Source organism: Dermacentor variabilis, chromosome 11 (assembly GCF_050947875.1).
Source record: "Dermacentor variabilis isolate Ectoservices chromosome 11, ASM5094787v1, whole genome shotgun sequence".
NCBI lineage: Eukaryota > Metazoa > Arthropoda > Arachnida > Ixodida > Ixodidae > Dermacentor > Dermacentor variabilis.
The window spans coordinates 106,340,624-106,367,191 of NC_134578.1; the positions used below are offsets into that span (position 1 = coordinate 106,340,624).

Sequence of the window (26,568 nt, forward strand, 5' to 3'; positions counted from 1 at the left end):
TGTCGCCTTTCTTGAAGATAGGGATTACTCGGGCCGTCTTCCAGTCACGCGGCAAGGTTGCTGTTGACAAGGAACTATTAAAAATAATTAAAAAATACTTGGCAACGCATTCGGCATATCGTCAAAGAAACACATTTGGCAGATCGTCAGCACCGCAATATTTTTTCGCGTTTAAGTTTAAAACCATAGAAACCAGACCAGGGTATGAAATAAAATTGACTTCGCATGGTTGAAATGAGATTGCGGTAGGCGTACATGGTCCGGATACTGAAACACGCAATGAAAATAGGCGTTAAAATGATTTGTTATATCTTCATCATTTGTAACCATGCTACCGTCAACTGATATCTTCGAAACTGCTTTCTTGCTTTCACTAAGATAATTCCAGAACTTGGAAGGATCATTTTTAATAAAATTGGGCATTACAGTTTTAAAGTATTAATCCTTTGCGTGATGCATAGCTTGTGCAAGGTTTCTTTGGTGACCGCTGATAACTCGCAACTGCGCAAGCTGCTTTCTTAGCCGTTTAACTTTTCTCTTCAATTTAATGATTTCACGAGTCATCCAGGGTGTACGCCTGTGTGTTGGCGTTTGCTGGGTATAAAGTTCTTCATACAGTAATGGAACGTCTCAACAAATTCGTCCCAAAGAGCGCCCGTGTTTGGGGCGCCGTCATCAAAGTCTGCAGGTACGGTTTCCATGTATTCAAGCACACGAGCATCGTCAGCTCGGGAATAGTCCTTAAAGTACCGAATGGGAGAATTTTTGGTAGTTACTGCATTTAGGAAGAGGAATTGACACGCTTACAAGTTCATGATCGGACAGCCCTAGTTCCACTAGAATGGTATGTTCTGAAAAAGCCTATTTACAGATACCAAATCTAGAACCGAGCTTGCATGTCCTCGTACGCGTGTGGGTTGTTTGATTATTTGAGTCAGGTCGTGAGCGAGCATGATATCAAAAATAATGTTAGCGTTTTTACTGGCCTGGGAATAAGCCAGTCCCTCCCAGTCCACTCTTGGCAAATTAAGGTCTCCAGCCACGAAACTTTTCTTATTATGATACAGTGACATATGTTCTTTGAGCACAGTTAAATACTCCGGGCACGCGTCCGGAGGCCCGTAACATGCGTATAAGATGAAGCTATGTCCCCAATAGGACAACTGTGCGCACTAGCATTCAAGAATGCCAACACCAGTTGTATTGATAGCTTCTACTTCGGGCTTAACAAGGATGTCTACTCCCGCACCTCTGGTAGTTCTATCTTTTCGAAATACGTTGTAACATGAGGGAAACATTTCATCGTCACTAATTTCCTTTCTCAGCCACGTCTCTGTTATCACCGCGATGTGAGGTCCATGCTGCATAAGTATAGTTTCTAACTTATCTATTTTATTAGTGACACTGCGCGCGTTTATGTTAAGTAGCCTCAGTTCATTCCGTTTGGTTACATCTCCGGTTTTTTTTTGAGGACCTAGCGATTTTCGCTCTGGGTGTGGTTTCTAGACGAGAAGTCTGGTCGCATTGCTCAGTTATGTCTGTGGCGATGGCGCTTGGCATCGAGTGTTTGGCCGTCGGGTTTCGCTTGCCGCAGTGCTTCGCTTTCTGGTTCCGTTTTTTTTTGAACAGGTACTTTATCATTTTTGTTTTCGTCCCAAAGGTATAACTTTTTATTCGTATATAGCTTATCGTATACCAGCGAGGCTTTGTCGCCGTTTTCTCGATACATTTTGCAGCTTTGCCATAGTTTTCTTCTGATTTCTCGCACTCTTAACGAAAAATCCTCGCCAATAGAGTAATTCATGCTTTCCAGTTTGCTTCCTTGCATTAGAATTGTAATTTTGTCTCTTGGATCTAGAAGCTTGAGACTAACAGGCTTGAACTTGCCAGGCGATGGCCATCCCAACCTATGAATACGTTCTATAGCCACTGGTTCTAGCTCCAGAATACCTTCTATTATCTCATTGTTCACAGCACCCTCTAGCGATTCGGTTTTCTCTTGTTCAGCTTCAGGTAGTGCATAACAATGATATTAGACCTTCTGCTTCGGTTCTCCAGATCATCAATTCTTGCTTCAAGGTGGGCAGTTTGCTCCTGGCACTACGTAACCTTAATTTCTAGACGGACCAAGGAATCTAATTTTTTTGTGAATATCGGTAAGGCGTTTTTCTTCCAATTTCCCCAATGTCGATTGCAACCTCACTAAGTTGTTTTGCTATTTGTGCGAGGTCAGGGCCGGGGTTACTTTCGATGTCGCCAGAAAGGAGTAGTAACTTTCGAACAGATGAAGCAGCATCGAACAATGCGCAACAAATGTCGGAGCCGAACAGCCGGGGCCACGGCAACACCGCCAAGAATGGATCGTCAGAACGAGAGCACTTTCCGTATCGTTTGCTTGCCTGTACAAAATACAGGAAGGGATTAGATGCGACCGACATCGTGGTGATGCCGCCGTGCCCTGTGCCAGACAAGTCCGCTGGAAAGCCTTTTATAGCGGCATCCGTCAATGTCGTCATCCACTTCCTGGTCACGTGGTAACGCTGTAACGTCTCCGTTGGGTTAAAGGCTAGCCTCGTGCGTGATGATGCTTGTAGATTATCCGCTCCTTCGAAGTCATGGAAATTACGCTCATGTGCCGCTACGACGTTAGCCGGTTCTACGCGCGTGTTGTTGACAGTGATCAGCAGGCCAAAAATCTGTACAAAATACAGGAAGGGATTAGATGCGACCCACATCATGGTGATGCCATCATGCCCATATATATATATATATATATATATATATATATATATATGTATACTCTTATCTTGACATTATTATTTATTTTTCACGGTTTGCTATTTCTTGCTGTAGTTTACTTCTGCAATGTTCTCTTCATCTCAGTTTCTTGCTGTTGCATTATTTTCTGAATCTAGCATGCTACTCTATAGTGGAACCTGTTTCAAACTTTCAAACCTATGCGTTTTGTTGCTGCATCATAAATATTTCCTTCGCGTTGCTTCTGTCTCTCGTACAGTGCCTACATTCATGTCTAGCCACATTGCGTATATGCTAGAGCTTCTCACTGCCGAATTGTGCCACAGGAGACTGGGATTAGCCAAGCTTCACTTCAGCAGCTCTATTCCGCCACCCCCTTTCTCCTCTTTACACAATTATCATTTTGATTGAAGGACTTATTTATTTATTTATGTATTTATTGTGGTTTCATTGTAAAAGTGAAGCATTAGAAAAGTTAGCGAAGTTCATTAGGTAGAGGCCTGGACAGTGCAGTATATTCAGCAAGGGGTGGCCTCTTATAGCGTAGTTCACCTGATCATATAATTGCACTATATGCACCATGTGCTTGACGAAATTATTTGTTTAAAAAAAGCCAGTGTAGTTTCACCTGCCAGATCTAGTGCAATATGTCTTATAATGCTGGAAGTGTACTTTGTGCACTCCTGTTTAGAAGCTTTTGGCATCGCCTATATATACGCTTGCGAGTACTGGTGACAGAGCCTGTTACCTAATCCTTACCTGTTTCTTTATGACGGTTGCATTTACTTCTCAGAGCCTGGACCCTGTCGTCATCCTGGTAAGTCACTGTTCCCGTGATTTTAGCGCGACACTTCCTACACCAATCCATACCACCTACTAAAAGCCAGCGTTGCGTCATCAACTAGTCATCTATAAAATGGAGAATTACTCAAGTACAAAAATTTACCCTTCCTTCCTTTTTCCTCTATGTATTAGAATAGTCAGTGCTACTTATAGAGAAAACAAGGGTAGCCGTGCAGGTGCTTTTCATAGATTTTATTTGTACAGTACAGTGCTTCCAGATGTAGCACCGACACCGAATGATGTATCTACAGCGGACGAATACGCTTTCTATGCTGATTACAGCGCCAGGCCACATGGCCAAGCGATGGGAGGAATTATAGATATTGCAGGAAGCGTTATGCGTTCGTGATTCCCTATATCCAGCGTCGATAGCGAGGCACGCATTTACACGTGCCCCATATTATATATAGTTCAAGTTCAGTTTACTTCATTATCAACATCTTCAGGCGTGTGCATATGTGTATGTACAACTGTGCGTGTCATGCATACATACCTACGTATGCAATATCATATTACTTGCGTACACCCGTAAGAAAAGTATGTGGGCCAGTGACTTCGCAATGAAAGTAATTTTCTCCGCTGTCTGTGACAACACTTTGAAATTAAAAAGGGCAATCGAAAACTTCCTATTGCGAATTTTCTAGTGCACTCGTCAGTTTCCGTTTATGAGTGTTAATTACAAAGAAATTCTGTTTCTTCCGCAACCCTGCGGTCCGTATACGTTTGCTTACGGATGTACATACATACATACATACATACATACATACATACATACATACATACATACATACATACATACATACATACATACATACATACATACATACATACATACATACATACATACATACATACATACATACATACATACATAAACCGCCATGGTTGCTCAGGGACTATGGTGTTAGGCTGCTGAGCACAAGGTCCCGGGATGGAATCCCGGCCGCGGCGGCCGCATTTCGATCGGGGCGAAATGCGAAAACACCCGTGGTACTTAGATTTATGTACACCTTAAAAAACCCCAGGTGGTCGAAATTTCCGGAGTCCTCCACTACGGCGTGCTTCATAATCAGAAAGTGGGTTTGGCGCGCAAAACCCCACTATTTAATTAATACATACATCAGCAGCAGCAGCAGCCTGACTACGCCCACTGCTGGGCAAAGGCCTCTAACATACTTCTTCAACTTCGCCAGTCATGTGCTAATTGTGGCCATGTTGTCCCTGCAAACTACTTAATCTCATCCACCCACCTAATTTTTTGCCGCCCCCTGCTACGCTTCCCTTCTTAAGGAATCCAGTCCGTGACCCTTAATGACCATCAATTATCATCCTTCCTCACTACATGCCCTGCCCATGCCCGTTTCTTTTTCTTAATTTGAACTAAGATGTCGTTAACTCGCGTTTCTTCCCTCACCCAATCTTCTCTCTTCTTATCGCCCATCATTCCTTCTTTCCATAGCTGGTTGCGTCGTCCTCAATTTAAGTAGAACCCTTTTCGTAAGCCTCCAGGTTTCTGCCGCGTACGTGAGTACTGGTAAAACACAGCTGTTATACACTTTTCTTTTGATGGATAATGGCAACCTGCTCTTCATGATCTGAGAATGACTTCCAAACGCAACCCAGACCGTTCTTATTCTTCTGATTATTTCAGTCTCATGATCCGGATACGCAGTCACTACCTGTCCTAAGTAGATGTATTCCCTTACTACTTCCAGTGCCTCGCTACCTATCGCAAACTGCTGTTCTCTTCCGAGACTGTTAAGCATCAGTTTTCTACAGATTAATTTTTAGACCCACCCTTCTGCTTTGCCTGGCCAGGTCAGTGAGCATCCATTGCAATTTGTCCCCTGAGTAACTAAGCAAGGCAATATCATGAGTGAATCGCAAGTTACTAAGGCATTCTCCATTAAATATAATCCGAAAGTCCTCCCAATCCAGGTCTCCAAATACCTCCTGTAAACACTCTCTGAAAAGCATTGGAGAGATGGTGTCTCCCTGCCTGATGCCCTTCTTTATTGCGATTGTGTTGCTCTCTTTATGGAGGACTAAGGTGGCTGTGGAACCGCGACAGATATATTTCGGTATTTTTACATAAGGGTCGTCTACACCCTGATTCCGTAATGCCTGCATGACTGCTGAAGTTTTCACTGAATCAAACGCTTTCTCGTAATCAATCAAAGCTATATATAATGGGTGGTTATATTGCGCACATTTCTCTATCAACTGATTGATAGTGTGAATATGGTCTATTGTTCAGTAGCCTTTACGAAATCCCGCCAGGTCCTTTGCTTGACAGAAGTCTAAGGTGTTCCTGATTCTGTTTGCGATTACTTTAGTGAATTCTTTGTTGGCAACGGGCTGCACGCTGATCGTTCTCCAATTTTTCATGTCCTTGGCGTGCCCTTTCTTATGGATTAAGATAATGTTGGCGTTCTTCCAAGATTTCGGTATGCTCCAGGTTATGAGCCATTGCGTATACAGGGAAGCCTAGATTCTAGAACAGTCTGGCCGCCATCCTTCAACAAACATGGTGTTATCTGATCCTCCCCAGTTGCCTTCCCCTTTTGTAGCTCCCAAGGCTTTCTTTACTTCTTCCGACATAACTTGTGGGATGTCGAGTTCCTCTAGGCTATTCTCTCTTCCATTATCGTCATGGGTGCCACTGGTACTGTATATATCTCTATAGAACTCCTCAGCCACTTGAACTATCTTTTTCATATTAGTAATGATATTGCCGGCGTTGTCTCTTAACGCATACATCTGATTCTTGCTATTATTAGTTTCTTCTTCACTGTTTCTAGGCTTCCTCTGTTTCTGAGAGCATGCTCAATTCTATCCATATTATACTTCCGTATGTCCGCTGTCCTACGCTTCTTGATTAACTTGGAAAGCTCTGCCAGTTCTATTCTAGCTGTAGGGTTAGAGGCGTTCATAAATTGGCGTTTTTTAATCAGATTTTTTGTCTCCGGCGATAGCTTACCGGTATCCTGTATAACTAGGTTATCACCAACTTCTATTGCGCACTCCTAATGAGGCCCATAAGAGTGTCGTTAATTGCTTCAACACTAAGGTCCTCTTGCTGAGTTAAAGCCGAATACCTGTTCTGTAGCTTAATCCGGAATTCATCTATTTTCCTTCTTACCGCTAACTCATTGGTCGGCTTCTTATGTACCAGTTTCTTCCGTTCTCCCCTCAGATCTAGGCTAATTCGAGTTCTTGCCATCCTGTGGTCTCTGCAGCGCACCTTGCCGAGCAAGTGCACATCTTGTATTGTACCAGAGTTAGCGCAGAATATGAAGTCTTTCATTACCAGTCTCGCCATTTGGGCTCCCTCACATCCACTTTCGGTTATCGCACTTGCGGAAGAAGGCATTCATTATCCGCATATTGTTCCGTTCTGTAAACTCTACCAATAGCTCTCCCCTGATATTCCTAGAAACTGCGATATTCCCCCACTGACCTGTCTCCGGCATGCTTCTTGCCTAGTCTGGCATTGAAGTCGCCGATGAGAATAATGTATTTGGTTTGACTTTACCCATCGCCGATTTCAAGTCTTCATAGAAGCTTTCGACTTGCTGGTCATCATGAGTGGATGTAGGGCGTAGACTTGTACGACTTTCAATTTGTACCTCTTATTAAATTTCACAAGGCCTGCCACCCTCTCGTTAATGCTATGGAATTTCTGCATGTTCCAAGCTATATCCTTATTAATCAGGAATCCGACTGCTAGTTCTCGTCTCTCCGCTAAGCCCCGGTATCACAGGACATGCCCGCTTTTCAACATACGTGCGTACAAAATCGAGAAGAGGACCGAAGTATACAAGCGATCACGGTGGAATAGAAGCCACATAAACAGTTATAAAGAGTTTCAGAAAGGCTTGCTAAGGTCTCCTTAGGTGGCCTATACTGGTCAAAGGCAGTGTTGTCAACCTCGCCGAGTTAGTATTAAAGGGATAGTAGGCAGACTTCACGTGCTGTCACTGTCGGCGGCGGCAGACTGTTAAGGAAGAGATTGAAAAAGAAAGGAGCCCTGTCCTTTGGCCTTCTAAAGATCATTGCGGTAAGGACGGTGTTGGAAGACGAGGGGAGAGAGTGGGGATAGGGGAAGCTAGAGGTTAAAGAAAAAAGTTAGGCAGATTCCATCTTACGACGTCTGTCGCTGGTATTCAGTTTAGCATTTAATCAATATGGCGACGTAAGGTATTGCCACCGTGGAATTGAATGATGTGTCATGAATGTACTGCGACGGGACTTTCTTATCCGCTTCTCTTGACCACTCCGCACGGTCTAGCGGTGCTGCCGCGAAGACTGTGTGAGGACGATGAACTTCTGGGTGTCTGCACAAAACCACAAACACGTTGTGGTTTGCATCTCTTGCATCTTTGACGTTGCATGTCTTATTCCGTTGGCAATCATGTGAACGCCCCAGATGGATTTCTGCCATCACTGTGATGCCATTTCTGTGATGCTCAGGTTAAAGTCCAAGGCGAATAACCTGGTCGCCGCGCGTAGCACATTGCGTGTGCGAGTGAAAGCATGTAAGATCTAGCCGATATCGGTTCACTCTCGCGCGCAACGGAAGAAAGCAGGGAGGAAGCGCGACGTTTTCTGTCGCGCCCAAGGCAACGGAAACAGCGTAGGGAGGGCTAGGGACGTTCTACTGCGGCGGCATAGATTGAAATAGGACATTTTGCGGAGTTTAGTTACAGCTGTTAGCCATTTGAAGGGTCCGCATGCCAAGTTCATTCTCGTTGGGTGTGGGCATTCGAACTTGTCTATGAGGTATGACTCCTTATACTTCTTCTCAGATGGTGAAGGAAAATTTCTTTGTAGTATAGAGTAGTGCTTCGTCGAAAATATGGTCTTCCTTATTGAAGTCACTCGCTAGTGGTTTAGGTAAATGGTGCATTGTATCTGCGGTATGGTAGGTGAGTCTTGCATGAATTTGTTGTTCAGTCTAACCTATGCATTGTTTTCTACAAGTGGCAAGTTATAGGCAATAGACTACGTTCATCACTGCGTTGTCCCTACCGTTGGAGTCATTGACCCTGCTCAGGAAGTCCACTTTGCCTCGCCGTGGAGGTCATTGTTCCCTCCTATAACCGAAGCGGCTCTCCGATAGGCGCACCACCAACGCAAGTCAGCAAACCTGCTTTTACTCTTGTATAAAGCCAGTCGAAGCTCCGTTCTGAACCTCTCCAAACGTGTATTGCCTCCGCTAAAGCGAGCTCCCAAGAAAATTATTTTTTCGTCTGAAGGCTATTATGAGCAAGTCGCAAGAGATCGTAATAAATTTGTTCTTGCTTTTGAGAACTGCGTAGATTTCTTCAGGATGTTTTTCAAGTGTAGGTGTGCGTTGTCCTTGTAATCTTAAAGTGGGGTCTGAAGACATGGAATAGCCAATATTTCGTTGTATTAGTGTAGGATTGTTGAAGCACACAATTAATGTTTGGTAGGGTTTCTTTAGTGAGCAAGCCTATCAATGTAAATTTGTTTTCCAAGCCTAATGCGATGTAGTCGCATGGCTTCACATCTACAGAGATCAATGCCTGGCATGGCGGCTTGTGTATTCTAGGTATTGTTTTTCTCGAAACGTTTCTTATACGTAGTTATAGCTAGTGCCCCGTTTTAAATATATATAGTGCCCAGGAAGAATCTGCGCTCGGTTGCATATTTCCATGCCAATTGTTGGACGAAAATAATTTAGGAAAGTAACAACTATATGCAGACTGTCCTGATCATAACTCCATATTATAAATATGTCGTCTATGCGTCGTAGGCATGAAAGCTGGTCACTATATGCCGCTGTATAAGGGCAACTTCTCAATGAAAAAGAAAAATAAAGCCTTGAGCAGTGCGTTGTACAGCAAAAGCAGGTTAGTGATGCGGGGAAAGATTCCGCGATCCGGCCTTCCATCCTTTATGTGACCCTGTGCGGGTGGCAATCGAACAGGCGTATTTATATGCAGGTAACACTGTAGGAATACACAATAACACACGCACCACGTGCCCGCTTCGATGCGGCACCAGCAGATATAGCATTCTGTCCATAAGGAAGCGGGAATAGAAGCTCGGCTGCCTGTACAAGCCTCAAACATGACGCCGGCGGCAATGCGGTGTGTTGCTCATTCCTCCAACGCTAATCACATTAAGGTCAACACTCATCGTGAGATGAGTTGCGCAGCCATTTTTTCGTTTCCAGACTTTTATTTTGGCTGCTGCGTGCGGTCGTGCGGCTTTGTCTGACTGCTACTTGTATTGTAGTCGTGGTCTAGTCTAGTCGTCTAGCCTGCCAATATTTATTTATTCCTACTCATCACGCGTTCAGGCTTCTGGCATTGAGTGGTGGTGCGTGTGATAAATATGCGGAGAGAGTCTTCGAACAGTATAAAGTGACTGAAGTGGAAGGTGGGCAAGAATTTCGCTGAACGGTACTTTATATATAGAAGCACAAATGATGGAGGTATGTGTATACAAAGAACGACACAAGCATTAGAAAAATATATTGACAGGATAATTTCAGACTGGTAACTCCTTATTTTGTGACCTACATTAGTGTAATATGTATAAGGTAACAACACATGTTGTTTTTGAAATACATGTAAATCAGCAAGACCGATTTCATAACTTATTGATGCAAACAAGGCACTCAAAAAGCACAATAAATTTTCAGAATATTTCAGTATTTGGTATATAAAACGCACGTTAGTGAAGGTTTGAAAGATTCCGTGATCCGGCATTCCTCTCTTTGTGTGACCGCACAAGAACAAGCATAGTGTTGGAAGCGTAGGAGACACCAAGCGTTGCTTGCAAACACTAAGTTCTTAATTCTCACGCTTCGCACTGACGTGTTTTTCTCTGTCTCTCCCGCACGCTACTGCACGGACAGCGAGAATCCATCAACTTGATGCCGGTAAGCGCTGGTCATTCGGACACAATTTAAGCGTTGCATCAAGATTTCAGACTATACGTAATCAACTTTTCACTCGGTCGCCCCCTGTTTTTATCTAGAACTGAAGTTCATCAGTAAAGTTCGAAAGCACAGACTGTTGGGTTAATTGGCGTGGCAACACGAATACTTCAGTGCAAATCGCACACAGACGCACACAGACTGTGTTCCAGCCGCGATGTTCTGTCCTTCCTGCCTACGTGCGTGTGTGGTTTGCGCTGATGTATAAATGATTGTTCGTAGAGCACCATGAAAGCAATTTTTTTTTAAAATTTCCCGTCTCATCTGTAACATAGGCACTGATTTCACATTATTCTAATTGACCTTTTTTTGTCTCAAAAATCTTTTGGCATATGATCTGATATGGCTGGAATGCACGAACCCTCATTTATCGTGTTTCGGGCGCACGCCTAGGTTAGCGAAATTATTTCTGAGTGCATCCCAAGCAGTATTGTAGTGTCTGTGTTGTTGCGCTGGTAAGCAAGAGGTCGCGGCTGCGATCCCGGCTGCGTTGGACGATTGTAATTTCGCTTTGTGTGGTGGCTACATTTAGGAGCACTCGAAGAACAGCAGATAGTCAAACGTAATCCAGAGTCCTAGAATACGGTGCATCTCACGTTAAGATTGTTGTTGTCGCATGTAAAACTTGCAGATCTTAGTTTTAAAGTTTTCAGTCAGGATGATTGCATAATGCGCTTGCCTTATTTCCAACGGTTCCATTTTTTTTTTGATAGACGTCACAAATTATTTTACTAATAATATATTTCACACCTTTAGGCGCTTCGATAAAAGGTTGTTTTTGAAGTCCGAGAGAAGCAGGGAAACGAAGGGGCTTGATTTTTGTTCATCATAGCCATACTAAGCCAACAGGCAAAATTGGATGTTCAGTATTCGCCTGCCATGACCCTGAAGAGCACTGACCAGCACTGTCAGGGCTAGATCTAGTAAGCCTAAATAAAGAAGGTAGTGGCCGGATTATTGCCGTCACCGTAGCAGAATTGGTACTGCAACGCATGCATAATGCGGAGGGTTCGGGTTTCGCCTCCAACCAGCAAAATTCCCTTTCCTTGCACTTCCGCTTTGAATTTTACCTCTGAGTTTCCACGTTATAACCACAACCGTGCCCAATCAGCCCTATGCTTCCCTTTTCTTCATTGTCTCTTGGCTTAGCATATCCCTTGAATGTGAGAATTGAGGCGAACACTTCGCACGCTGACCCTTTTTACATCGATCCTTTGTGAGTGTAGCATCGTCAAGAAAAGCCAACCCAGAAGCAGCGCCCCCTATGCGCATTAGAGAAGAATCCTGGTGCGAAAACTGGGCGGAGTGAGAGAGGGCCACGAGAAGCGCGGCGCTCGACACGGTGTGGAATAAACGTTCCTTTGAGTTTTACTCGAGTCCAGTCTTCTTATCTGGAATAGAGATAACTCCCGCGCCGGGAGCAGACACTACAAACTGGCGACGAGGATGGGATGAAAACAAGTGCGTCCTAGGCACCAACAAGCTGAAATTCTTTGGTCACGTGTTCTCATCTGCAGGAGTCAGTGGGGACCCAGAAAAGGTTAAAGCAGTAGCCAGAATGACAGCACCAAAGACCCCAACCGAGGTTAGAAGCCTCCTTGGCATGGTAAACTATTGCTCTAGATTCATTCCTCGCTTAGCCCAAATGGTGGATTCATTGAGGAAGCTCACACATGCCGGCACAGAATTCTGCTGGAACGAAGAGCACCAGAAGGCCCTAGATGACGTGAAGAAAGAAATATCTCGAATGCGCACCCTAGCATACTTTGACGACACAAAAGAGACCCACGTCATCACTGATGCTGGACCAGAAGGTATAGCGGAAGTGCTGGCTCAAGTAGATCCAAGCGACAAAAGCCGCAGCATTCTGGCGTACTTCAGCAGAGCATTGACACCAACGGAGAGAAGATATCCCCACATCAACCGTGAAATGTTGGCCATAGTGGCAGCTATTGAACACTTTCACATCTACCTCGCAGGGGGAAGTTCACGGTGAAGACAGACCACCTGCCTTTGGCGTCTATCATTCGAAAGCCCAGCACAAAGCTCTCAGCAAGGCTTGAACGACTGAGCCTGAGGTTACAGCATTACACCTTCGAGATTGAACACATTGCAGGGAAGAACAACCCTGCAGACTACCTGTCAAGGCATGCGCCACCTACCGACAGTGTCGTCCCCAGTTAAGAAGCAAGTGCGATAGAAGAGTATGTCACCTTCATCGTGGAATCAACTGTTCCACAGGCACTGACTTTGCAAAAAATCGAGAAAACATACGCAGAAGATGCTCAGATGCAGCTTTTGATCAAGGCTCTGCGAACCAACAACCCAAAGACTTGTGACGACATGTGGAAAAGCGACAGGCTGAAACCATTTGTTCAAATCAAGGACGAGCTCACAGTTGCCGAAAACGACATTGTGCTAAGAGGGACGAGACTGATAATTCCTGAACAAGCACAGGCTCAAGTCATTCGTCTAGCACACAGAAGTCACCAAGGAGTGGTGAAGACCAAACAATTGATTCGAGAAAAAGTGTGGTTTCCGGGGACTGACAAAAAAGTAGAGGTGGCTATAAAAGACTTTGAAGCATGCCAGAGAACCGTGGTTGAAAACAAGAGATCACCGCTAATCATGACACCACTTCCATATAGACCATGGCAGTCAGTGGCAGCAGACTTTGCTGGCCCCCTACCTGGCAACAAGTACGTTCTAGTGGTTGTCGACGAGTACTCGCGTTTTCCTCTGACAGCAGCACTCTCCTCGCTAAGTTCAAGATCTGTGACGGAGAAACTAAGCAAAATGTTCACAGTACACGGAATGCGACAGACACTAAAGACAGACAATGGACCTGCCTTCTTCGGGAAGGAGTTTGCAGAGTTCATGAAATCTTGTGGAATTCACCATCATCGCGTCACTCCTCTGTGGCCTCAAGCCAATGGAGAGGTCCAAAGATTCATGAGAAACGTTAAAAAGCTGGTGAAGAGTGCTGGTGCTGAGCAGAGAGACTGGCAAGCGGAGCTAAACGAATTCCTTCTAAACTACAGGGCGACACCTCACTCAACAGGTTTCACGCCTGCTGAACTGCTGTTCGGACGAAAGATGAAAACGAAGCTTCCTGAAGTTCCAGAGAAGTGCATGCATGCGGAGCTGGCAGAAACAGATCTAAAGAAGAAGTAACGAATGAAGGACTACGCTGATGACAGAAAACACGCTGTGCCACACACATTTCAAATGGGAGACGCGGTACTCCTTAAGCGACACTCGCCTCTCTCCCATGAGACGGCCTAAGAGCCTGTTCCCTACAGGGTGACGAGAATTCAAGGGACAGCTGTAACTGCCGAGAGAGACGGCAGGAGGGTTTTAAGAAATGCGTCGTTCTTCAAACGTATCAAAGTAGGTCAGCAGCATAGTCCAGCACTCGAAGACTGGGACGACTGCATCACTCGAACAGGTGTAACCCAGAGTGACAACACAGGGTTTAGATCCTCTTCACTTGGAAACAACAAAGCATCCCAACCGAATGCACGGCGAAACCCGGACCGTCAAGCCCGCAATACCCAGCTGAAGGTTTTTTTCAGATTTCATCGTCGGCCAAGTGCAGGCTGAATAAAAGTCTGGGGGGTGTAGCATCGTCAAGAAAAGCCAACCCACAAGCAGCGCCCCCTATGCGTATTACAGAAGAATCCTGGTGCGACAACTGGGCGGAGTGAGAGAGGGCCACGGGAAGCGCGGCGCTCGACACAGTGTGGAATAAACGTTCCTTTGAGTTTTACTCGGGTCCAGTCTTCTTATATGCAATAGAGATAACTCCCGCGCCGGGAGCAGACACTACGGTGAGGTCAAACGACATGAAGAGCTCGAAGACGAAGTAACAGATAGAAGAAGGTTGTCATCCAAGATGAACGAATTAATACACGGTCAAGATTATATACGTCTCCAACATCACTGCTGCATGACGAAAAGTCAAGCAGCTGGTCCTGAGTGAACCTGCCCTCCATAAAAACGTACTCATCCACCCCCATGCACCCGACCTTTTGTTGTTTACATGGGCGGTTAAAGACGCTTTCGTGCTTGCAAGAGCATCGCCGCAAAGCAGAGCCATAACTCAGTGCAAATACCATAAAAATAAAACAGTTTCACAAATAATTTGTTAACGTGGTAAAACGAGAAATTTTATAGCATACCTATTTCAAATGTTTATACACCAAAGGACAAAGAGCGCCGTCTGCTTGTGTTTGGCGTACCGTTGGAGAATTTGTTTTCGGGGTAATTTACATGTATTTAAAAGAACTGCCAACATCGAATTGCGACTAATACGACAGATTTCTTTTTTCTGACATAAGGACCAATGTCGACAACTTGTTTTCGTATGGGTCGCTAGAGTAACACAGGAAATTCGCAAACTTTCTACGGAGCTCTGGCATTTTGCTGATAGTGTCATTAGAACTGCGGATTATGTGTAACAGTATGTAGGCGTTTCAAGAATACTTTAATATGGGGCAACATGGTGTGATGCGTTTATCGAAACGTTTCTCGTTCGTCTAGTGTCGTGTAGTCCCGGCAGCCCAGGAATAAACTGTGAATTTTCCAGCAGAATGGAGCACTTTAGTGGTGCATTGAGAAACAATGCATGATGTGAGCGGGAAACCTAAGCATTCGTTCGTGATTTACCCTAACAAATCCAGCAATGTTTAAAAGAACATGGGTTACCTAATTTTGCTTGCACAAGGAAACACATATAGCGCAACGTGCCTGTACATTTTAGGGTTTTGGGCACTCATGTAAACTACATTATGTGACGCGAGCAACGTAATAATGGTGATTTTAATTACGTAACAATCATACAGGAGAAGTAATATGTGGCCGCCTTTTTCTTCATCTGTAAGATAAGATCGGGCTATACTGCTTTGTCCGCAATGCATGAGACGCGAAATTGATAACTTTTGGATTGTGAGCAAGGCCAGACGCCGTAATACGTACGCCTTTCGGAACTTGATATGGCCTACTGTTTACCGAATCACCTACTGCGTTTTAAACCTAACCTCTACTTTCACTGCAACAAGTGTTTGTAAATAAGTTTACCCATTTAACCTAATGCTAGTCTTGCGATTGTCTATTAATTTAATGTATTTACTAAAACTAGAGGAACACTTGAGTTAAGGTCCATTTTTCTTAGGTTTTTTAAAGAAAGAAAAAAAAACGTAATTGGCGTTTTGTGAGCACAACGTAAAACCTCTGTGCCAAAGCTCTACTGACGGCAGTATATGATCTGCATGAATACAGAACACTGCTCGATGTGTTCAGGTTTGTTTGGTTGCGAATGTACGGTGACCATTTTTTTTATTTTGACCAAAAGTACAAATTTTGCTCCGTTTGTACCAAATAAAAAGGTGAAACCAACCTGAGTCTTGAATTTAACTAAGATAATGTTGAAGCGCTCGTTTAGCCTGAAGTTCCTTTTGCAAAACTTGGCGAAACGGCAATAATGTTAGCTCCTAATGAAAAAGTGTTGTGTCTACGGCTCTACAATACTTAGTGATAGAGTACGGGGGATCACCTTCGATTGTAATTGATTATTAGAGAGGGCGGCTGCATTATGTGGAGGAATGGAATCGCCTGAACGCGACATTGCGCAAAATTTGACAAATTTTAGATATTTTTCTAGGTGTCTGTGAAGAGCACAGCTCTTCACAGGTAAGTGTCGCACGCAACACGCTGACCTTTTGTCAGCATATCGCCACAAAAAAATCGTTGAAATTGAAAGCAATGACTTTCGCTTCAGGCGGCATTAGAACTTCACGAGAGTCACTACAGATAAGGCGTGATGTTGAATTAGCTGCACATCAAGCACCCCTCCATTCCGACCTGTGAGAGTACATGCACAGGTTAATCGGTGCGGACTTTAAACGAGTGCCGGCACCCCGACGGACGTTAGGCGACATTACATAAGTACCGCCGCCACAGGCGACGTTCATGGTTATATTGCGCTCAGTTTTACAAACGCGATATTAAGGAAGGACCGGACGTGGACGGACGTCCGTCCACGTCCTGTCCTTCCTTAATATCGTGTTTGTAAAACTGAGCGCAATATAACCATGAGCGACGTACTTCGTACGCGCGCGCACGTGTGCGGAAGTGCAGCAGACAGCCTCATTCTTCCAGGCTGTCCGCCATTCGCGCAAGCCTTTTTGAACGAGATTAGTGTGTAAAAGTAAAGTTTTTCAGAAAAATGCGTCAAGTACGCCTTACGCACAGCTGCAGACATGATAGCTTCGGACTTACGAGATTACATGGTTCTGTAACGTGGAAATTGAAAGACAAAAAATTGGAGGACGCTTAAGCTTCGCCTTCAAGAGTGGAACGCGACAGCGTTCCCATCTACCCGCCAAGGGGTGTAAGACAAAGCGCTACGGCGCAGGGATCACTTACGAGGCGCTCCGCATCGGACTTTGCGCCCACCTATCACACGGAAAGCGTCGAGCAACGCAGCGTTCTGCGCAGCAACGAAACGTGCGCCTGAGCAAACGGAACGAACCAAAGAACTCGGTGTCTCGGAGGGGGAAACGATCTACGCCAGCCAAACGTCGTGATCGGCACGGGCAGAGAGATAGACAGATAGTAATCTAAAGAAAGGAACGGCGCTTGATTCTGCAACCCGCGTGGGAGCACGGCGAAGCGTCGCCAGGGGAGAAGGAGTCGGGGCCGCAACGCGCCTGGCACCGGTCCGCGCACGGCACAGCCCCAATGCGCGCATGGCGCGCCACCTGTCGGGGCAGCGCCGTACATTGAGAGGAGGGGTCTTCTGTGTTTGCCGCAAGATGGCTCTGCGTGTGTGGTAAGCGCAGAAGAAATATAGCGGAAACGTACTTCGCTATTCGTGTAAATGCGACTTCTGTAAGTTACGTGCTCATAATTACCGATATACACCGCAGTATAACATTCTACGGCACGTTTTCAAGGCAACACCGCGTTCACTAAAAGCGCGTTTGTACCGATTTCAAGCATCGAACTCGTGGCTGAGTAGATCTTCCCTTAGACAAGGGTGTCCACTAAGTCCATTGCTTTTTGCATTGTACCTCGAGCCTTTCTGTTTAGCAGTGATGCGCAATGAAAACGTCCGAGGATTTCGGCTACAGCTTTCTGAAGTCAAGGTACTGGCATACGCTGATGACATCGCAGTCTTCTGCGAGGATCGTGATAGCGTACTTGAAGTTGTACATCTTGTAAAGAAGTACTGTGAACAATCTGGGTCCCAGATCAATTGGCAAAAAAGCATCGGTATATGGCACGGTCATTGGGACATTATACCAGCTCACTTTGCAAACATCCGGTGGTCAACAACGCCAACTAAGTACTTGGGTGTGCCGCTCGAGCACTATAATGATACCGCACAGTACTGGTCCGATGAAGCTGATAGAATGAGTGAAAAATCAAAGGGTTGGCTTGGCCAAGATTTGTCAATGTTTGGACGTGCATCTGTGTGCAATCTCTTTTTAGTAGCGAAAGTGTGGTATATTATGCAAGTGTTATCAATGTGTCGCTCAAGTGTGCAAAAAATGCATCGTGTATTTGCCGTATTCATATGGGCTTCCAGTTGGGAGAGGATAAGCAGAACCAATTTGTTTCGTTCAGCTCGAAGTGGTGGGCTAGGTCTGTCGCATTTGTTTATCAGACAAATTGTGTCGCGTTTTCTTTTTTTTCGGGATCAGAGAAATGATTTTCTACGCACAGTAATTCAAGTTCGTTTGGGAAAAGCACTGCCGCAATATGTTGTAACGACCAGTGATGTGAAGGGAGGAAGTATTAGGGGATATCTGCGCGAAGTGGTTGATTCACTTCGTATGTTGCGTGTGCGGTTTTCCATGGAATATCTGTGCTCTGTGACAAGAAAAACACTGTATAAAGACTTAGTTGATACCATGTTGCCAATACCATTGTACAGGTCTGTAAACTGGGGAGGCCAAGGAGATGATGTACTTAAACGGGTGAAAAAAATGCCAGTTAGACCCTCTCAAAAAACGTTTTTCTTTAAGCTACACACAAACACGCTACCCGTAAAAACATGGTTAGACGAAAAAGGAATATATGTGCCATGGACAGTAAACTGCTTACTTTGTAAAAAGCCAGAGACCATTGAACACGTTTTCATCGATTGCTGGGACCCAACATTTCATTGGGATATCTTACAACGTACACTTAAAAAAGAACTACCGATTACACCTCTTGGTATTCGATATTTGCCAACCGATAACGAAGGAGGAGTTCCGTACGATATGTTTATGCTCCTTGGCCTCCACAGTCTGTGGAAAACGAGAATGGCAGTGCGACACTCGGATGTCGATACCCGTCCGGCGAGAATAAACTTCATCGAAAGTGTCGCGTATATTCGGGAAATATATCGTGCCCAGAGTGAGCCTCCCGAGTGGGTGGCTATTCTTGATGAACTGATCAAGCTGAAGCGATTTTAATATATAATGTTAGCCAAAGTGTGGTTGACATGTTTTAGCATTTGAATGTGTTCTTTGTTTGTGCTGCAAACAGGCAATTAAAAAAAAAAAAAAAGAACTCGTGGCTGAGTGGTAGCGTCTCCGTCTCACACTCCGGAGACCCTAGTTCGATTCCCACCCAGCCCATCTTGGAAGTTGCTTTTTATTTATGAAGTGCCTGCCATGATTTATCGCTCACGGCCGACGCCGACACCGACGCCGACGACACCGGCTTTTCTGCGACACGAGCTCCTTAACGCTATCGCGTTAAAATTGGAGGACGCTTAAGCTTCGCCTTCAAGAGTGGAACGCGACAGCGTTCCCGTCGACCCGCCAAGGGGTGTAAGACAATGGGCTACGGCGCAGCGACTACGCGCCCCGCATCGGACGCGGTGAGCGTCGAGCAACGCAGCGTTCGGCGCGACAACGAAATGTGCGCCTGAGCAAGCGACGCACGCCTGAGCCTTAGAAACAGCTCGTTTCTAAGGCAACACCGCGTTCACTAGAGGCGCTTTTGTACCGCTTTGAAGCATCGAACTCGTGGCTCAGTGGTGACGTCTCCGTCTCACACTCCGGAGACCCTGGTTCGATTCCCACCCAGCCCATTTGGAAGTTGCTTTTTATTTATGAAGTGCCTGCCGTGATATATCGCTCACGGCCAACACCGCGGACGCCGAGGCCGACACCGACGCCGACGACACCGGCTTTTCTGCCACACGAGCTCCTTAACGCTATCGCGTTAAAACGCTTTTACTCGCGCCCTTTCAGGTCCATCATGATTCGTCGTCATTCCTCTAGGCCCTCTGCCTGGCGCAAAAAGGTTTCTCAACTAACTGAACTTCTAAAAGTAATATCCATCAGGAAATCCGTAAAGTACGACTTACACACAGCCTACAAATATGACAGCGTCGGATTGTGATCCCACTATACGATGAAACATTTTTCTTTGGGTGAAACCCGAACGCCCTTGTTATAGATGCCATGGCGGTACTATTGTAGCACAGTTTGCCATAATGCCGATTACGGTCGCAGCACACGTGGTGGGACAGATGCAAGCGACAGAGAACCTACACAATAAGGACAGATACAGAGACGTATGACAAGCGCGCACGCAAGTCTACGGGAGTGCAGCATAGATCCTATTCTCGCAGGCCCTCCACCTGACGCGAGCGTAATATCGAACTAATTGAATTTCTCAAAGTAAAGTGTGTCACGAAATTCGTAAAGTACGACTTACGCACACCATACTGACATGATACCATGACATTACAATTCGAATCTACAAAAAAAAAAACTAATTCTGTTAAGCGGTGATTTCAACACAGGCATCTTTTCCAGTTTACGTTATTTGCGTTAGTACGACACGAAAAATCCCGACCCCAAATAGACGCTAACGTCTTCGCTTTAATAGGTCATCATGAATTTCTCTTTTAACTTCCACAATTCAGTCAGTCGACTTAAAGTATTGCAATATTAAGAAAAAAAAGGCAAGATACATGATTTCTTTTCTTTCAGAATTACAAAACCAGAAAGATGACCGAATAAGCAGTACCGCGGTTGGAACATACAGTGTCCGCGCCTGTTCGTAGGTGTCGGGTGCCTTAGTGTGGCGGGACGAATATTCTGCAGGGTGGATATAGAAGCACGAATTATCAAAAGAGGAACATTTTAGGCAATAATTCTGTAATTCGGTCTGTAATTTGAACATCGTTCTTATTAGACTTTTGCGCGCACAAAGACAGGACGTTGAACGAAGGGACACACAACAGCCAACTCGCCCGAAACGCAACGCTTTTGTAATTTGAATCTAGGAGGAAACATAATTCTTTTACTCGAAAGCTCAAATAAAAAGACTTTTCCAGCGTTTTCACCATGTATGGACCGGCCTCGGCGTACAACATTTGCACGCGCCGGTGCGTGATTATCTCGGAGTCCACAGGGCGGCGCGCCCGATTTCATTGAACACAATAGCATTATAGCAAGAGCTTGATGGCGCAACCCACCGCTCTGTTCCAAAGGAGACGCTCAGAACATCCATCCACCATCCATCCTACACTTGCAGACATAGAGTTTCTCACTATAACACCTAGAGGGAAATCTGGCGCCACCGTCTATGGGAGTTTCTTAAGGGGTCACCGTGCCGTCATGGGAATGACGGTATATGTGTCTCCGAGGCTCGTGTTGGCTGGTGTTGTATGAGGCTTCGTCTAAAACGTGGATATGGCTACACAAACAACGCGTTCTCAAAGTAAAATCTTCATAAAATGTTTCCATTCACGCATACTACCTCTTTACTCACCTACAATGCATGCCCAAGCGAAGAAAAGCAAGAACAGACGACAAACTGTTTCAAAGCGAGCGCGATTCTTGTAGTGTGTCCGCCAACTTTAGCGGCCCGCTGATACTTTTTACGTTTTATATAATTGTAACTGCAATAACAAGTTTTCATAGTTAAACAAAACATCTTTTTGTATAACAATGAAGTTAAAACAGCTTTTTACGTGCTGTTTTAGTAGAAAAGTGATCATTGGGACAGACGGGACGATGCTTGCCAAGCGCGTCTTCAAGGTGTACTGTCTCTCCGAGAACGATGCCAATCCAAAGTCACAATATACCGGCGTTCTCATGCACACGACAGCGCAGCAGCGCCAGGTTTCCCTCTAGGTAATGTAGTGAGAAAATCTATGCCTGCTGATGACGCCCGCCCGCGACGCATCGTGGCCAACGCAAGAGGCCGCGTATGAATCAGAAAGGGCGCCTTCGTGCATAGCGTCGCTGCGAGCGCTTCCCGGAAAACATTACGGTTACCTACGCTGCAGCTGCGGGGAAGTGCGAGAAGCAGTCAGGGATCCTTGAGTGTTTTTAAAGGCTTAGCTTAAGCGTATGCCGCTTTTTTGTCACCTGAACTGGATTACTTGAACTAACGGACAAACATTGTAGGATTAATTGCAAAATCATGCTTAATACTTCACTAGTATCACTAATTAACCTCATAAATAATCATTTTAAAGGCATAAATTCTCACTGAGGATTTGAAACGAAGCAGTAATGTATATAAAGTAACTTAGCACAACTGTTGCGCTCAGTAGGAGTTTTGAGAGCTGCCTCTTCAAAATTTTGGCTAAAAAGCTTTCGTGTTCCACTGAACACTTGTCAGCAAACTACTGCAAAGAGCGTGACATAATAAGTCCCATTATCCTCGCTCACAGGTACGTTAGGAAGTCTTGGTTATTGAGCAACTTGAGGGCCTTTTACCTTTCAAGCGACATCTGCCTCTTAAAGAAGTGCCGCTTATATTGAAAAACTGCACTAACGCGTGAGATATTTAGTAAACGTGTTGTCTATTAAAACAATTTACAAATTAGGTATAATGGAATAATTCGCGCACTTAACAAGCGGGAGAAGAAATAAATAAGGATGGGCTTGACTGGACTCAGTTTTTCACAAGCGAAAAGAATAGGACATAATTGTTAGTAATAATTCTAAACTCACACAATTTTACCAGTATTCGACATTACCGAGTTTTACGCAAGAAGTTGTCTAGACTCTTATAATAATGTATTAAGACTTCGCCCGCAACACTGATGTCACCTATGAACACAATACCGCCTTTATCCTCAAGGCAAGCTAATACAGCGCTGATGGTACGATGGAAACGTGGTGGAAGTTATTCCAAATCCTAAGGCTGAATGGCTGCGCGAAATAGCAGATACCAACTCCAGCAAGAAGAAATTAGGTGATATTATCTAACTTAATATGTTCTCTTTTCCGCTCTTTACGACATGGGTGTATCACAGGGCCCTATGTACCTGCCGGTAAGCTGCATTTATTTTTATTTGCTCTAAATATTGGATTTCAAAAAGGTGTTTTCAAATATTTCAGGCACCTTAGAATTACGAAACATTTCGCAAGTTTCGTTTTAAGTCTTCTTTATCGTTGGCTATTTATCGGTTGCATTTGTTCAGGACATTACATTGTTTCAATTTACCTCAAGTTTTCTATTCGTTGTTCTTATGGGTGTGTATTTTGACTCTCTGGCTTTAATGACGTGATTATGCAGTGATGTAATTACCTGATGTGATGGAAACTTGATTTGTCTAAACATGCGTTAGCTTTCTACACCACAGCAATGCAACCGCAACTCCTGTCGTCGTCTACGATGAGAGTATGAATAAATAAATAAAAAGAAAGGAATTTACGCTTCTCCTTGTCGCACTCTCCTTGTCGTCTGCTCCTGACCGTCCCGATCACCGCACCATGTCGCGCACCAAACATGACGCACCCGTCCTCAGGTTCCATGGTTATTCCTGCTCTACTTATTCGCAAAGTCTAACAAATTACAGAAACGGACAGCTATCTAGTCCCCCATTTCCATGACTTAGTCGGAACGCTGCCCAGAGCCTCATCAAAACTTATAGACTTCATCAAACCTTATCATCAAGCACCACTGTTTGAGGCTGATATTCTAAAGGCCACAGTCGTGACACACTTCAGTGTATTTGAGCGCCCCGGCACGGCGCCCTCCGCCGCCATCATGGGGACGTTCAAATAAACATTGGACAACGTTACACATGAACCCGGGGAGCAGACCAGACGTTTCCGAGGGAAAGAGACGCACTCGTCGGATTTCTTGCGCGCATTCACGTATAATTACTATAAGAAATAGCTAGATAGCTCAATGTAAGCACATATTTAACCTCTACAAGTCAAACACAATGTTCAGAATAAAAAGAGTTGAAGTTAAAATTATTAAGTGCTTTATTACACTCAGTGGCTATGGCGTTGGGCTGCTGAGCACGAGGTCGCGGGATCGAATCCCGGCCACGGCGGCCGCATTTCGATGGGGGCGAAATGCGAAAACACCCGTGTGCTTAGATTTAGGTGCACGTTAAAGAACCCCAGGTGGTCAAAATTTCCGGAGTCCTCCACTACGGCGTGCCCCATAATCAGAAAGTGGGTTTGACACGTAAAACCCCACATATTATTATTATTATTATTGCTTTATTACACTCTGCTAGGTTATAGCAGAGGGCCACATATAGTGATTTCTGGCAGCCGCTAACATTAGTTGCCCAAGCTGAACATGAGGGCCAATTCCATCAACATAAATTCAAGTAAATTAGAGCTTAAGTTGCGTCGTTTTGGTGCAAATGCCTGCGCATAAGCTGTCCGAGTGCTACCAAAGTATCAAAAAGAAAAAAAATTGGTGGTCAGTGCAAGCCTCCAATGTACAAGCCTGCCATTTAATAACATTACCTTACCCAGAATGCTTTAGTATCACAAGAATTCAGAATAGTCATGAAGAAAACTGAATCTCTGTTTCAGCAAAGGTATAGTTCCACCCGATCCGTTTCTGTCGTTCCCTTCTCTTCAAGGAACAACTTCGGCATGAGGTATACCATCGTGGAGTCATGTGTCAGTAACTATTATTGATACGGGTTCAAGGTGCCTTGGGCATCTGCTTTGTTTAGTACACTTCGGGCATGCACATTGCTAATCTTAACACATAATTCTGGGCGAGGAAGTCATGTATCCGAACGTTGCGGAGGTAGAGTGCTACATAACGAAATTTAGTAATAATTGTCAATAATATTCTTCACATCGGGGACTCATCCACTGCAAGTAAAAATTTTATTTGAATACTATATTGGAGGTCGAGGAAGAAGAAGAGCCGACCAGTGCGGACGGCTGCATATCGGCTCCCGCTTTGTTAAATGTTTTTGGCAGGTTCTTTTGGCTGCGACGTTACACAATTGCAGTATTCGACGCGGTTGGTCGCAAGGAACCGGAGGACACCGAACTCTGACCGGTGGGTGCTTTTGTGACTTTTCGCCGAGCTGTTTCTGGTGGACCACGCTGGCGCGCCGCTAAACCTAACGCGCTCAGCCTAACGGCAGAGCGGTGGCCGCTCGGCGAGACGCTCGCTCGAGACGCTCGGCGAGTGGCGGCGAGACGCGGTGCTATGGCCTCCAATCCAAGAGTGGTGATTGTTGACGGCATGGATATTAGTCCGGAGGATGCGGAGTGCTCAGGCTGGGTAACAGCGCTGGGCAAAAAGAAGAAGAAGACCGGGCCGGGCGAGCCGCGGATACCGGGGCCCGAAGCGAAGAAAAAAGGCGAGAAACGCGGCAGCCGCACTGCCGCACCACGAAGCGCGTTGAATCGTATCGTGGACGCCTCGAGGCTCCCCAGATTACCGAGGGAGCAATTCAAGATCATCGTCCGACCTCGAGGGGGGCTGGACTTAAAGAAGTCGGATTTGATACACCTCGCCCGGGCGCTGGCCATGGCGGCGGCCCTGGCGCCGACGCAAGTGCGGGATGACACGGTGTGCCACAATGGCATCCAGAACATCCTAATTATTTCCACGCCGCATGAAGCGAACGCGCGCGCCTACGCCAAGATCCAGAGGATCCACACGAAGGAGGGGCCCTTCGACGTGGCAGCATACGTGGCGGCATCGGATGACACCTGCAAGGTAGTGGTGCGGGGGGTGGACCACGAGATCAGCGACGCCGATCTAAAGGCGCTCATTGTCAACCACCGAAACCCCCAGGCATTAGAAGTACGAAGAATCAAGAAGACCCCCACGATCGTTGTGCTCTTTGAAGGACAAAGGGTGCCGAATCACGTGGTCTGCGGGACGGTCATGTTGCCTTGCGCCCTGTATCGCAGGCAAGTAGACGTTTGCTACACGTGTGGAGAGCTCGGCCATAGAGCAGACGTCTGCCCTAACGGCGAGGACAAAAGGAAATGCCGCGGTTGTGCCATGGTTTCCCCACCAGAAGATCATCAGTGCGACCCAAAGTGCGCCATCTGTGGAGGCGCGCACCTGACGGCCGACCGCAGGTGCAGCCAGCGCTTCCAGGTGCCGTACATCGTGCGTCGGAGGCGGCAGCGCCGGCGGCGCGCCCGGGAGGCGCAAGTGGCTGCAGGATCACGTGATGCCAGCGTGGCAGGCGCGGTCCCTTCCCGGGGCCTTTCGGCAACGAGAGGGCGCTCCCGATCCAGGGAGCACGCCGACAGCAGAGCGCGCTCCCGATCCAGCGGGCATCCCGTCAGCAGAGCGCGCTCCCGTTCTAGGGGACGCTCGCGCTCCAGTGTTCGCATCCAGGAGGGACCTACCTGGGTGGACAAGGTCACGGAGACGACGACTGGAAAGAAGGTAACGCATGGCACACTGCCAGAGCAGATGGAGGATCCGCGTCTTGCGGCTTTAAAGCAGGAAAACGCGCAGCTCAAGGCGGAAATGCGTAAGTTGAGGGCAGACCTCGAATCGATTCGTAAAGCACAGCACGGTCATGGCAGCACGTCGTCCGCACCAGCGCAAAAACCAGTGCTGGGTCACGCAAAGCGTAAGGCGCCCCCTCCCGAGTCGACCGAGGCTGCGGTGGAGCTGATGGAGGAGGCGTCCGTATCGGCTTCCATGCCCGCCGCGACCATCGCGAAAGGATCGCTTGCAGAACTCCTCGATCGATTAGCGGAGGCGATTAAGACACAGTCCGGAGCTATCGA

At 45.9% G+C, this 26,568-nt stretch overlaps 1 protein-coding gene across 1 annotated transcript; it reads left to right on the plus strand.

The window, feature by feature from the left end:
• The first annotated feature begins 17,601 nt into the window (after positions 1–17,601).
• Positions 17,602–19,105, plus strand: LOC142564983 (uncharacterized). The gene has a single exon (XM_075676217.1). It carries the CDS (start codon positions 17,668–17,670, stop codon positions 19,033–19,035), a length of 1,368 nt encoding a protein of 455 aa, XP_075532332.1. The 5' UTR covers positions 17,602–17,667; the 3' UTR covers positions 19,036–19,105.
• Positions 19,106–26,568: the final 7,463 nt, after the last annotated feature.

Excerpts from the sequence above, each read along its gene's own strand:
- LOC142564983 (XM_075676217.1), top strand. The coding sequence starts at position 17,668 with ATGCGCAATGAAAACGTCCGAGGATTTCGGCTACAGCTTTCTGAAGTC.